Below are 14,891 nucleotides of genomic sequence, written 5' to 3'. Positions count from 1 at the left end.
AGGTTAGTGTATCTGTTCCCTCTCCACTCCTGGGTGCTGGGTTCCTGGGAGTCAGGCGAACCAGAACCCAGTGCTTATCTTACATCTTACCCAGAAGTGAGGGGGGGGGGGGGTAACAATAGTACATGACAGCAAACAAAGACCTGTCTGGTAAAGTCTTTTTATGTCCTTAGAAAGATACAGCCTCCAAAACTAAACACAGCGCTCCAAATGGGGCCTCACCAATGACTTATATAGGGGCATTAAAATACCTCCTTTTGTCTGCTGGTTCTGCCTCTTTCTATGCAGTCTAGCATCCATCTGGCTGTGACTACCACCTTGTCACACTGTTTTGCCACCTTGAGATCCTCAGACATTATCACCCCAAGATCCCTCTCCTTGTCCATGCATATCAGCCTTTCTCCTCCTCACACTTACAGCTTCTTTGGATTTCTAGACCCTAAGAGCATTACTTTTCTTCTTTGCATTAATTTTTAACTGCTAAACATTGGACCTTTCTTCTAATTTTTGTAGATCACTTCTTATGTTGTCTACCATCTCCTTGACTAGGATTGTCTCCCTGATCTATTCATTGTTCTGTAACCTAATCCATATAAACCACACTGAACTCTATTTAGGGGATATTAGCGGTATATAAGACCTCATTTGTATTGTATTGTACTCCCTCTGGCTTGTGCACTTTGTTGTAAATCTTTGAGTCAACTCAAAAAGGCAAACGTTTCCTTATAACCTTTTGGCAATATTGCTCACAAATATATTGAATAGAATCGGCCCCAAAATCGATCCCTGGGGCACTCTATTCACCTTCCTTTCCTCCAAGTGAATTCCATTTACCATCACCCTTTGTTGTCTGCCAGTTAACCAGTTTCTAATCCAGTTCACCACTTTCAGGCTTATTTTCGAAAGAGAAGGACGCCCATCTTTCGACACAAATCGGATGATGGGCGTCCTTCTCACAGGGTCGCCCAAATCAGTATAATCAAAAGCCGATTTTGGGCGTCCCCAACTGCTTTCCATCATGAGGATGACCAAAGTTCACGGGGGTGTGTTGGAGGCGTAGTGAAGGCGGGACTTGGGCATACCTAACACATGGGTGTCCTCGACCTATAATGGGCATCCCTGACGAGCACTTGGATGACTGTACCTGGTCCTTTTTTTCTTACGACCAAGCCACAAAAAGGTGCCCAAACTGACCAGATGACCACCGGAGAGAATCAGGGATGACCTCCCCTTACTCCCCCAGTGGTCACTAAACCCCTCCCACCCTAAAAAAACATCTTTAAAAATATTTTGTGCCAGCCTCAAATGTCATACTCTGGTCCATCACAGCAGTATGCAGGTCCCTTGAGCAGTTTTAGTGGGTGCAGTGCACTTCAGGCAGGCGGACCAAGGCCCATCCCCCCCCCACCTGTTACACTTGTGGCGGTAAATGTGAGTCCTCCAAAACCCACCAGAAACCCACTGTACTCACATCTAGGTGCCCCCCTTCACCCCTAAGGTCTATGGTAGTGGTGTACAGTTGTGGGTAGTTGGTTTTGGGTGGGGTTGGGTAAGGTTACCATATTTTGTCCCCCCAAAAGGAGGACACATGCCCCGCCCCCACCACACACCTTGCCCCCCCCCCCCCTCCCCTTACCTTACTAGTGCCCTGGTGGTCTAGTGACCTCTTCGGGACAGGAAAGAGCCCCCTCTTTCCTGCCCGGAGCGCTGCCCTGCATGCATCCTTCCTGTTGCTGATCCTCGGCGCCGAGTCAAAATGGCCGCCGAGAGTGAAGTCTTGTGAGGTCACGTCAACTCTCAGCGGCCATTTTGAATCAGCTCCGAGGATCAGCCACAGGAAGGATGCATGCAGGGCAGCGCTCTGGGCAGGAACGAGGGGGCTCTTTCCTGTCCCAAAGGCGGAAGAGGTCACTAGACCACCAGGGCACTAGTAAGGGGAGGGGAGGCTAGCAATCTGCCCATTTGTCCAGAAATCCGGACATACGGGCAGATTGGCAAAACCCATCCGGTTGCCCGGACATGCCCTCAAAAAGAGGACATGTCCGGGTAAATCCGGACATATGGTAACCCTAGGGTTGGGGGGCTCAGCACACAAAGAGAGCTATGTACCTGGGAGCAATTTATGAAGTCCACTGCAGTGCCCCCTAGGGTGCCCGGTTGGTGTCCTGGCATGTCAGGAGGTCCAGTGCACTACGAATGCTGGCTCCTCCCATGACCAAAGGGCTTGCATTTGGTCGTTTCTGAGATGGGCGTCCTTGGTTTCCATTATCGCCGAAAATCAGAAATGACCAAGTCTAGGGACGACCATCTCTAAGGATAACCTAAATGTCAAGATTTGGGCATCCCCAACTGTATTATCGAAACGAAAGATGGACGTCCATCTTATTTCGATAATACAGGTTTCCCCATCCCTCCACCGGGATGTTTTGCAAGGATGTCTTCAGCAAAACTTGGGCGTCCCTTTCGATTATGCCCCTCCACATGTCCTGCCCACTCATTTTATTCATGAAGACCACATTCACTCATGTCCAATCCCATGGAACCTCTCCTACCTCCAAGGATTTATAAAACAAATCTTTAAGAGGACCCACCTCTTTGAGCCCCCTTCAATATCCTGAGGTGTATCTCATCCAGCCCCATGTCTTTATTCACTTTCAGTTTTTTAAGTTATTCATAAACACTTTCTTCCATGAATGGAGTGATGCCTACTTCATTTCTATACATATCCATACCCTCTTGCCAGGTATTTGTGACCTGGATTGGCCACTGTTGGAAACAGGATGCTGGGCTTGATGGACCTTTGGCCTTTCCCAGTATGGCAATACTTATGTACTTATCTTTGCCAGCTGACCATGGTTCTTCCATGAACATAAAACAGATGTATTTGTTTAGCATGTCCTTTTCCTCATCACTCTCCACATAGCGATTCACACAGTCCTTCCATCTTAATTCAATTTCTAGCCTTCCTCCTTTCCCCAACGCACCCTATAAAAGGCTTGTCATTTGTCTTTACATCTCTAGCTCTTTTTTTCTTCTGCTCTGCTTTTGCCAGTGTTATTTCTCTCTTCGCTTCTTTGAGTGTACCTTGCACTGACCACTGCCCCCAGATTCTGGAGCTGCTGGGACATGGCCATAAGGTGGTTGTTTTGTGGCTAATGTGAATGCTTGAGCACCTTAAATATTGAGCAACCTCCTTTACCTGTCTCCTGGGAAGGATACATTTAGTTGAGTTCAGCACCCTCAGTCCTTTGGAAAAGCTGGATTCTTTGGGTGGGACTAGATTTACAATTTCTCAGAATATTTACAGCAAAACAAATGCAGAATTATCTGCAAAAAGAAGGAGGGAGAGGACTGGGAGAGGGCACTTTTGTTCTAACCCCTCCCCCCAATTGTATCTTCACTTATGCTGGGGGTTCAGACTTTGCCTGCAGTCCGGTATTCAAGAAATTTTCTGAACATGACAAGTTGTATCTCTGTTGCCTAAACAATGGATGAGGTGTTATTAGGGAAGAGAAATAACAGGGCCAGATGGTCTTTGAGGTGGCGCAGAGGAAAGATTAGAGAGGATGCTTCACTTGTGTGCCTCTGGGCAGTCAGCTGGTTCCCTCGGGTCACATATTGAGCAGCGCTGTCTTCTGGCTAGCTGACGTGCCAGACTATAGTTGCAGAGGGCCAGCCATTTAGTAGCAATGCTAGCTCAGCCCACATCTTCTTGCATACGGCCTCCTATTTCAGGACTGCCTTAGCCCAGCCCTCGGTGCAGATCCTCCCCCTGGCTCGGGTTATATAAGCCCAGTGCCAGCTTCCCCTTGCGTTAGACTGCAGAGAGACCTTGGATAATCTGTTTGGCCGTGGAGTTTTCTCCCAGCATCTCCTCTTCAGATGGGCCCCGTCGCCTAGCGTTTACTCCGGGGAGCCTGTGGTAGCCTGGGGGGCTAGTGGAAGCAACACGTGGGAAAGAAGGTGAGTCCCCGGGTACTGAACACGGGCTTTACTTTGGGGGGTTTTTTAGCCTTTCGATCTTGGTGTTCTTCTCCCTCGTTCTGATTGTCTCAGGGCTCCTGTAGAACCGGCTGGTTGCGGCATTACTTCGGACTGGCAGGACCAACCCTGCAGATCAGATCGTGTTCCGAAGCCTTCGAATTTGGAAGGGCAGAATGCCGGACTCGAATTCAAAAATTACACCGGTTCCTGCTGGTGTCTTATATTTGTGTGTGTGTGTGTGTGGGGGGGGGGGGGCGGAGGCAGTTGTCGAGTTGGAAAGGGGGGGGGCACTATGTTGAGGTTCTTGCCACTTGCCAGTATCTGCGATTTGGAGGGAGGGGGGAATTTCCTGTCGGCGTGGGGAATTTGGGGGGTTCCTCCTGGTGTGGTGTTTGAGATGTTTTTTTTTTTTTGTGGGGGGGGGGGAAGAGCGTAAGAGTCGGGGTTCCTGCTAGTGTCTGAAATTTGGAAGGGGGGTTCCTGCAGTCCAGCTGGGGTTTCTATGCCTGAGATTTGGGGGGGGGGGGCAATTGTTGGTGTTCCTGCTTTTGTATGACATTTTTTTTTTTGGGGGGGGGGGGTATTCATATTCCTGCTGGGAGAAGGGCTTCGGGGTTCTAGCCGTGGGTCATTTCTTTGCAGCTCATGTGCGATATTTCTACAGGAGGGGCAGCCTTTCCTTCTCCTTTTGAACAAAGAGACAGGAGGACTCTGGGTGGGAGTCTTCGGGAGTGAGGTGGGGTGCAAAAAGGGTGCGTAATTTGGAGTAGGCTATGGAGGTCGGCGGGTACTGATCTGATGACCGCTCAGCGTACAGCACTGGACCGGATATATGTGTGTGTGTGTGTGGGGGGGGGGGGGGGGGGGGGGGGGCTGATGGCGAGTCTAGATTCTGCCATCCGGATTAGGCTGGTTTGAAGCTGTCTCTGTTGGGTTCAGCAGCACTGGGCAGGAGCTGATAAGGCGGCAGCGATCGTGGATCCTACACGGCCCCAAAGGCGCTCTGGAAGAGCCGATCCCCTTCAGGCTTGGACGCTTCGGGGTGGGGGGTAGGGGGGGGGGAGAGACGAAACACAGGACTCGTCCCGTCTATCAGTTTGACTTGCTTTCTTGTAGGTTATTTTTATTTTGGGAGAGGGTCCTTATGGTAGGAACTTCCCCATTTAGTTACGGTTCTAATGGGGGAAGGGGAAGGCACCTTCAACCCCTAAAAATCTCATCGCGAAGAAAAACAAAAAAAATAAAGACATCAAATAAAAAAAGACAGCACCGATTTCCAAAGAAAAGACGTCCCACAGCCATTGTTAGCATGGAGGGCACCAGGAAGAGGTCTTGTGGCCTATTCTGGCCTGCAAATGTTAAAAGGAAGTCAGTGACGATTTTTACTGAAGCACTTGCATCCTTTTGTCATTGGAAGGCACTATATAATGCAGTTCTTCCTCTTTGGGAGCCATTTAAAGAACAGCTAATGCCAGCAGCCCCATCATGGCTGAATATAATTCCCTACAGCCTCTGAGGCAATGACAGGGAGCCGTTGAACCAAGCAGTGGTGCACAAAGAGTGAATCAAGACTGCCAGCTATCAGGGACATAAAAGGTTAACTGTAGCAGCTGGTACTATCTCTGGCTATTAGCTGCTGGTGCACTGATGCAACTTGGAACCAGATTGCAATAGGCATCTCTCCATCTGCAGTGCCTGCTCCCAATGATTTGGGGCAGGACCAGTGGAACAGCCCCTACTCCTTAGAGCAGTGGCTAAGAACATGGGATGCCAGTTTCAAAATTGCATTGATGCTTCTTGTGATCTGGGGCAACTCACTTAACCCTCCATTGCTTCAGGTGCAAACTTAAATTTTGGCCCTCCAGGAACAGGGAAATTACCTACTATACTTGAATGTAACTCATCTGTAACTTACCTTGAACTATTGAGAGAGGTGTAAGCCAAATCTAAAATGACAAACAAACCAACCTGTATCCCAGTCCTCAAGCTCGCTAGGTGCTGATGCTATGTGGGCAAAATGTTGGTCCAATCATGGCCTTGGTATCCCAGCCCATTTCACAATTACCGGGGGGGGGGGGGGGGGAGTGGAGAGATTGCTTATCTTCTGCTCCCATGCAACCTGGGGTGGAGGGAAGGAGATATGCTACTTGACCCTGTGCTTCCCCAGTGCCAGGCCATTCAGTTTCTGGAAGAAGACCTTTAACTAGTCCTGCAGTGTGAACTTACTTATATCCATTCATTGTGGGATCTATTACCTGTGCATTCACTTTCATAGTAGTTTTACTGGTACCAGGGTGCATCAACAGGAATGTGAAAAATTTCTACCTGGGGCTGGACCAGTGGCTCAATGCTATGGAGAAGGTCCCAGATTCAGTTTCTGTTTTTTTTTTTTTTTTTGGGGGGGGGGAGGGTGCTTTTCATTTATTAATTTATATACCACATTCCCTGTCTCAAGACAGCCCAAAGTGGGAGTAAAAACAACAACAAAAAAAAACTCCCATCACCACCCCACCAAACTATAAGCCCCAACAGACAAAGATAAACCCAACCTCCAAATTTCTCCCTTACCAGAAAACATCAAAACCTACCTCAATTTCCAACTACCCCAGGCCTTTAATAAAAGCCAGGTTTTGTTTTCATCTAAATGCCACATAATTAAGTTTAACCCTAACACCCATGGGTAGTGAATTCCATAGAAGGAGACACACTACTGACCACATTTTTGCTCTGAACTGATTCATCTCTCACAGGGTAAAGAGTAAGACCCAGGATCCCTGTGAAATGAGCCCACACTTCTTTGATTCCCAATGTCACCTTGTTTCTAAGAAAGCATCAGTTTGTATAGTGTAATGAGCTCAATTAGCCATTCAGAAACTTAGAAAGTTGCCTGCATTCACATCTGGCCACCAGATGTGACAACTCCCCTGGACCTTGGAAACTTCAAGAGAAGGGCCTGGAATCAGGTCCAGGGGTCCCACATACGTGTTTGGGGAGTTGTTGGAGATACCTCATGCCATTGGCCAGAATGTTATTTTTACAGAAGACAGAATTGGGTTTTTAGTTGCTTTTTTTTTTTTTTAATCCCATTAGTGGTACATTGTAAAATGTCACAGACAGCTGCATTCATAAGAATGAATCTGTCCCAGTCCATCTGTGGCCTGTGTAGGATCACACGGAGGCAGATCTGCATGTATTACAGGCAGGGCTTTTTTTGAGGGAGTGCTTAGGGGTACTGAGTACCAGCACCATTTTCCATTGTCTGCTAAAATTGACCCGTGGTCCCCAAGTTTTAATGAAATAACTCAGGCCCTACACACCAGTTCTGCCTTGTCATAGATTCTGTGACTGGTTGCAGAGGCCTGGTTATTGTGGGGTGAGTCCTTCAATGATCACCCCACCCCCGAAGGGTGACCTGGCATTTGAGTACCAGCACCCTTTTTTGCTAGAAAAAACACACTGGCAAGCTACGTGTCACTGTTGTATATTGTGAGGACAGCAGTGACTTATATTGCAGGACTGAGCAGAATTCACTGAATCAGTGTGGTACAGAGGTGATACTGCTGAAATGCCCTGTCTGCTTCTTGTCTTCCAGAATTCACATCAAGTAACTCAATAAGATCAGGAATAATGGCAGCGATTCCATCCAGCGGCTCCCTCGTTGCAACCCATGACTACTACAGAAGTAAGTGAGGAGCTGCTCGTTTGTAGCAGACCTACCTGTAGGGAGGGAACAGAGCCCTTGAGTATTTAATTTGCCTCTACTGAGTGCTTTAATACAGGTTTCTGTGTGGGGTTTGCAGTCATTCTAGTGGTAATGTTGCCCTTACTGAAAATGGGCCTTTTTAAAGTTGAAGGAACTAAGTTTTGTTCTTGTATTGCTGGTGCACAGAGCTGGGGGGGATTTGAGGGCACACTTGTGGTACAGATGAGCTGACCCTGTTTGCTAGGTCAGATGGGCTTTGACCATTTCATGAGATGTTATTCCCCCCCCCCCCCCCCCCCCCCCCGAAGAGAGGAAAGCATCTGCACACCACTGTTGCGGTGACCCCTGCTGGCCAGATGTTTTGTGGCGCTTTGAAATTCCACCTCTGAGGAGATTTTATCTAGCTCTTAGCCAAGCAAGGAATAGTCAGAAGTGGAACAATACAAACCCTAATGGAACTGCAGCAAATTATGCCTCCCCTCCTCTCTGGCCTGGTGCTTAGCTGTGAAAGTGGGAAGACTCTCTCCAGTGGTCAAAGTTCATGCTATAGGCATACATTTTGGAGGAAAGAGTGAAAGGAGATTTGGTTTCTGGCAGCAGTGTCAAATTTAACAGTAGCTGAAAATGTTTTCTCTTCTTGTCAGGGCGCCTGGGTTCCACTTCCAGTAACAGCTCTTGTGGAAGTATTGAGTACTCTGGGGAAGTTCTCCCTCACCATCCAGGTAAGGGTAATGCATGTGCAACTATTAATCCTTCTACTGCCAGGGCCATGGATGCACTTTAACCCTGAGACTAAGAGCATCTTGTGATAATGCCATTGAATTTATTCAGTGCACATTTACATTCTTCTAATTCAAGCGCAAGCTTTCTCTCATTAGATAACCAAGTAAAATGAAAACAAAAAATTTACAAAAGCAGCATAAATAAAATAAAAACAGAACAAACGCAACAACTAGCCAGTACTAAATAAACTAGCATATTAATTGAACATGCACAAGAGAGATTTTATTGCTCTAAAAACATCACTACAATTATGAGGCAAAAGCGTCCTGAAGAAGAAGCACCTTAAACTTCTCTTGAAAGAGCAAGTAATCACTTTCCTAATATAGACTCTGTGGAAGATCATTCCACACACAGGGCTAGATTTTATATATGGCACCAAAAAAATTGGTGCTGAAAAAATGCTATTCTATAAGCCGCATCTAAGGAGTCCTTTTACAAAGATGTGGTAGCGTTTTTAGTGTGCGCTGATTAGCAGGCACTAAATGTTAGAGACATCCATAGGAATATATGGGCAGCTGTAGCATTTAGCCCACATTTATTTTTAGCATGCACTAAAAACGCTAGCACGCCTTTGTAAAAGGACTCCTTAGATGCGGTTTATAGAGTAGCGCTTATGCCCAGGAATTGCACCTAAGGCATAGCAATTTGCACCAACTGAAATGTGGTGCAAATGTATGCACCTAAATTTGGCACATATCCTTGTTATTCTATAACAAAGCACATTAATTGTAGGAACGCCCTCATTCTGCCCATGCCCCTAACATTTCCACACCTCCTTTTTCAGATCATGTGTAAATTTTAGGCACAGATCCCGTGTCTAAATTTATGCATGTAAATGTCAATTAAATTTCATTACTGCCAATAGTTGCTTGTTAAAAAGCCAATTATTGACACTAATTAGCTTGCTATTCAATTAAATTGCACATGCAAATTGGGCACATGCCCAAATTTGTGTGCACAATTTTTGGCAACTCTTATAGAATTAGGGGGTTAAGGCCTATAATTGTATTCATTGTATCAATACTTTGCTCTTCTCACACCGTTAATGACGACTGTCATTGCGGCATAATGTAAGCCACATTGAGCCTGCAAAGAGGTGGGAAAATGTGGGATACAAATGCAGCAAATAAATAATAGAAATTCCACTGGTTTAGATGTCAGTCAACTTTGTCACCTTGTAAAATGGGATATTCAAAAGCAGTTGCTCTGAAGAGCAGAAAAAAAGGTGCAGAACATATTTTATAAATCTTGGACAGAGGAAGGTGCCTCACCATGAATCATCCAAAACCTGAGACAGAAAATTAATATGCTAGCAAATTGGAAGGTCTTCATATAAGGGGGTGACCATGCTTATATTATCAGCAACTCGTAAGGATCTATGATGTAGTACTATGCACTTTTAGTGGACTCAAAGCTAAATTCTACAGTAGAGATGAAAAACAGCACTCTGTAAGCTACTGCTACCCAAAGGTTAGCAGTGCTGAGTAATATCACCCCACAAGGCCTTCATTGTTGGATCATCACAGCTACTTTACTCACTCACATCTAAGAAATCCCAGAACTTCCAATTCACTGTAACATTCACGACTCATCTCAAAAATGCCTGCTGACTGTAGACGGTCTTTGGCGCAAGACATGGTCAACTTGTACAAGATCTGGTGAGCTGACAACTTGTTTGTTTTTGACCATTTATGTCAATTGTGGTTATGGATAAACCAATTTCTGTTGGGCTAGGCCAGTGTGTATTTGACAAATGGTGTTGAGGCTTCAGAGATCAACCACACTGCCCTTGTGGGATTGATCAGGCAATGGAAATGTTGTCAATACATGTCCACTCACATATCTATCTGGTCTGCTCACTGCATCTGACTCTGCTGTCAATTGGTTTAGTCATGTGATAAGAAAAGGATCCAGACAGCAGGTTTCTCATCAGATCTAGGACTGTTGATCAAGGATAGGCAGTTCTAGGAAAGTGTGCCCTGAATACTGGGTTAAGGGTAACTGGTTTAAAATGATTTTCTCTTCCAAAAATTGAGGAATTTATCAGCAAACATCAGTTTAAATGGATAATAAAGAATTGTGTTTATTAGTTATGCCCATCCATATATGTGCTTGTGTTGATTTATTGTTTACCTATAAAATGCAGAAAATGTTGCCTAACACACAAGGCTGGTCCCCTTATTTTCTTACCCGGTTACTCTGTCTTATCTATATGTTCCATCTTTGCTTACGCCCTATGCTATTAAATGTTTTATTGCGTATTGTGTTGACATTGTAATGCAACATACTATGCCTTACTTTGTAATGTTGAGTATTTTTACTGCTGTAATTGTCTGTTGCTTATGTTTGACATTCTTTCTGTACACCACCTTGAGTGAATTCCTTCAAAAAGACGCTTCATAAATTCTAATAAATAAATAAATTATTAAATAACAGTGAAGACCTGATGGTATGAATGCCTGGAAAATGGATCTCAACTGAAAGGAAAAAGATATTTCAAACTTCTGAGTACGCATAATTTTTTTAAAAGGCTACATGGGTTTTGCAGTAGGTTATTCTGGGTTGATCATGTCCACTTGTTACAAACTTAAAGTTAAGTTTCCTTCCAGTAAAGATCTTACTGGTAAATTCAACATTTTAATTATTACGTGGAAAAATGGAATACAAAGCTCTAAATGTATCTATTTAAAAATGTATAGACTTCCTCCCTGAAGTCAAAAAGACTTCACCCAATGTGCTATACAACATAAATCATATAACGACAATGCATAAAAACATACACAAGAAGGTGTCAGTCTGACAGGGTAGTGATCTGAGGCCAGTGTGTTGTAACCTGGGCTGTGATACAGTGAGCAGGTAGGAGCTGGAAGGCATAGAAGAGTATTGGACAGATAACCCTTGCATTTTGTCTTGTGGATGATTTTATCACTGAAGATCCAATTAGTGTCATCTTCAGCTAAACATACTAATTCCAAACTCTGTGTTCTCTCCCTCTCTCAGGTCTTCCCAAGTCAGATCCTGGGCACTGGTGGGCAAGTTTCTTCTTTGGGAAGTCCACCCATCCTATCATGACACCAGTGTCGGAATCCCCAGAGACGTGAGTATTGTGCATCACTGACATGTTTCTTTTGGACAGAACAGGAGATGGGGGTTGGGGGAGCCAGCACATTATTGGATGGGATATGAGATGGAGGGCATGCTCATTATAAGTTTTGAGACCTGACAGGAAGACATGTCTCCAGGTCTCTTGTTTAGCTCTTGCCCCCAGGCTGTCCAAATATACTGAGTCTTAGAACACTGTCTTTATAGGGATAACACTAAAAGGCTGGGAAAGGGGAAATTAAATAGGATAGCTCTCAGATACCTTATTCTGTTGCCGTATGGGGTGCCAGTCTTGAAACTGGAAAGACTGGCACCCCATATGGCAACAGAATAAGGTATCTGGACTGGAATCTCCTCTTCTTAGGTTTTCCATATGCAACCCAACACCAGCTCCACCTCACACCCTATCTTATTTTTTACCTTATTTCTCAATGCTTTTGTTACCAAGTGTGCACAAAATCCATTAACAGTGTTGTTGACCATCACTGCTAAGCAATTCTAGGACTTCTCATCTTCAACTTTGATTCTTACAAGACTAATACATGATTCAGCACCCAGGTGCCTTCCACATTTAATCATGGACAATTCAGGCAGTCCTATCGCTGCTACAGAGTTATTTATGGGTAGAATATTATCTTTATTAAAATTTTATATACTGCAAAAACTAACCAATAGGTCACTCCTAAGAGATTTATAAAATAACATGCTTAATTCAAAATATACATTTAACAACTCAAATAATAAGCCGTAAGCAGCAGGTATGGCAGACAGTACAGTTACACAGGAATTGGGTAAATAATGAGTTAAGACTTTCTGGTACCCCTCAGCATCTCTTGCTGCTATCAGTAACAAAAAGAAACTGGAACGGGAATGTCTAAAATGTTGTAAAATTTGATATTTGACTTAGGGCAGATCAGCTTTAAAGTAGATTACAATAAAATATTCTCATCCAAACATACTGATCTCTTCCCATCACTCCCATCCAAATACCTGATGAAAAAATTCAATCCTTTTCCAACTTGCAGAATCATAACTCTAAAAGTTTAGATCACAAATCAATAACAAGCATGTTCCAAATACTGCAGCAAAATACCAGAAAACAGAGCATTTAGTTTTACTATTGGATATTTTGGTTCCACCCAAGTTACTTAGCTTCAGGAGGGAGATTTTGGGCCAGTCCTGGATGTCCTTCTAGCCTAGTGTTCTATGGGACCTGCAGCAATGATTTCACTGGATATAGAATGAGGGACTACAAATACCAGTCTCCTTTGAGACATAAGTGTAAAGCCACAACTGGCAAGATGACTCCTTTCTGTAACTAGGTAACTTGGCAGCTCTGCAAGTGCTTGTTGGGAAGATGGGAGTGAAGGATGTAATGCATCAAATACTGTAGAGCCAGGAAATAAAAGCATTTAAAGACTAATAAGACGACCTTAAATTGTACCTTCTGATTTATCTTCCTTTTATTTTGCAGTTCAGGAACTTTCAAGGTGACCAATGGTGTGATCACATGTGGTCTGACACAGGAGATCAGGAAGCATCAAGCTAATGGCACCACCACACCCAACACTGGCGCACCTGTGTGAACAGCTTGGCACAGTCCCACACACCCGGTCACTGCTTCTCAAGAAAACGCTAGGAGACGGTGCCCCTCCCCCTCCCTTTCCTCTTACCCCTCCCCATCCCCATCTCCTTTCCTTTTATAGGCTGCTTTAAAATATAGAGATAGCTTTAATACTTTTGTAAAAGACCTTTTTACAGTTTCAGTAACTTCCAAACATTGCTTTGTTTTCTATTTTGGCAGCCTCTTGAAGGTTTTGTGTTTGAGTTTGTATAACATATGTGATCTAATAAACCTAAGCAGCCTTCCTAGGATATGCATATTTCTTCCTTCTGTAATTATGAGTATAACATTGGTTGGTGGAAGATCTTGCCTCATTCATGTGCACTACCTCCCTCTGCCTGTTTAGGGGGGTGCTGGTTCATAGTGACTGAGGGCAGCAGAAAAGCTTTCATGACATGTCGCACTAGTCAAACCTTCCTGAGTTCTGTAAGGCAATTAACCAATAAATGATCACAACATCTAATCCAAACCTAAATTTTCTTTTAACCCCTGGGAATGTATCCTACTAATTTGAGAAACTGTTTGCCTCTAAATTAAATTGGATTGGATTTATTGATTTAGGTTTCAACAGCTTTTATTGATGACAAAGCATACAAACACAGGCAAATATGAGGCAAATAACAATAACCAAAGTAGAATACATCAGCCAAAGAACAACTGAGACTCAACAGCAGAAACTAGTCATCAAGACTGTAACCCTCCCCCCCCCCCCCCCCCATAAATCTCAAAATTTGGCAACAAATGGGATCTGTGAGCCTGTACTCTTGTAGCCTCAGACCCCTAAGAAACAAGCAAGAAATTAATCCCTACTCCCCCACCAACCTACCACCCCCCTCCCCCCCCATCATACCCCCAGATACAAACTCCATCCTTGGCAGTAGTGAATTATTTAGGGTGAATTTATCCCTCCCAATATGGTTGTCCACCCACCAATACCTAGGAAGAAATAAATCACCCAAGGCTGCATCAGTTAGGAAATTAATTAGATACCTTATTTCTTATCAAGTAGAAGTACTATTATCAGATCAGTGATATCTCACTGGGAGTCCAGAACATTGCTATACAAAAGTACTGCTGTATCCGAGACTCCAAAGAATATATAAGCAATCAAATACTTTTATTTATTATTCTCCAAGTATATGTACAATCAATTGCTCATGGGAGTACAGTACCACAGCTACACATAGGTGTTCTCTGGGTCTGAGTCTCTAATGTTTTATTTATGGTCTTTTTCGCCCTCACCCCAAATTACCAGCTAAAGCCAATTTGCAGATATAAAAGACTCAAGACTACTTATGAGAAAGCAATAGGATTTATTCCTTATAAGAAAGACAATTCTTTTATTATTACTTGCCAATGCAGATGCAATTGATTGGTTTCTCTTGGGAGAGCAGCCCTGCTTGCACAAAGGTACTGGCTGTGTCAGTCTCTCTATTGAAGTAGGAAGTACACTCATTTTTATATGCCCATTCAAATATGACAGTAATTACACCTTATTGGATCTATGCTAATATAATGGTTAACACTGATTGGCTATGGTAATGAGTTGGTTAGTTCTTGGAAATGCTAATACCTATTATTTACTTAGAAATGCTAATAATATAATGGACTGCCTTTTCTTAGAAAGGTCATTTTCCTGAGGAGTTATCTTGTTCTGTCAACTACAGAACATCTTTGACCACCATGTTGCTAAAC

The 14,891-nt window shown here is 44.1% G+C and overlaps 1 protein-coding gene across 1 annotated transcript; it reads left to right on the top strand.

Annotated features, from left to right (window-relative positions):
• The first annotated feature begins 3,805 nt into the window (after positions 1-3,805).
• Positions 3,806-13,449, top strand: PPDPF (pancreatic progenitor cell differentiation and proliferation factor). The gene is made up of 5 exons (XM_030212449.1): positions 3,806-3,963; positions 7,577-7,666; positions 8,332-8,409; positions 11,471-11,567; positions 13,047-13,449. The coding sequence occupies exons 2-5, from the start codon at positions 7,612-7,614 to the stop codon at positions 13,156-13,158; spliced, it is 342 nt and encodes a 113-aa protein (XP_030068309.1). The 5' UTR covers positions 3,806-3,963; positions 7,577-7,611; the 3' UTR covers positions 13,159-13,449.
• Positions 13,450-14,891: the final 1,442 nt, after the last annotated feature.

Source organism: Microcaecilia unicolor, chromosome 8 (genome assembly GCF_901765095.1).
Source record: "Microcaecilia unicolor chromosome 8, aMicUni1.1, whole genome shotgun sequence".
Taxonomy (NCBI): Eukaryota; Metazoa; Chordata; class Amphibia; order Gymnophiona; family Siphonopidae; genus Microcaecilia; species Microcaecilia unicolor.
Note: the sequence above shows the minus strand (reverse complement) of the source record. Positions and strands in the feature narration are given on the sequence as shown.

What these genes read in the sequence shown, in the direction of transcription:
- PPDPF (XM_030212449.1), top strand. Translation starts at nt 7,612, where the DNA reads ATGGCAGCGATTCCATCCAGCGGCTCCCTCGTTGCAACCCATGACTAC. An exon ending in AACCCATGACTACTACAGAA is followed by an intron (nt 7,667 to 8,331) that starts GTAAGTGAGGAG and finishes TCTTCTTGTCAG; the next exon opens with GGCGCCTGGGTTCCACTTCC. An exon ending in GTGTCGGAATCCCCAGAGAC is followed by an intron (nt 11,568 to 13,046) that starts GTGAGTATTGTG and finishes TTTATTTTGCAG; the next exon opens with TTCAGGAACTTTCAAGGTGA.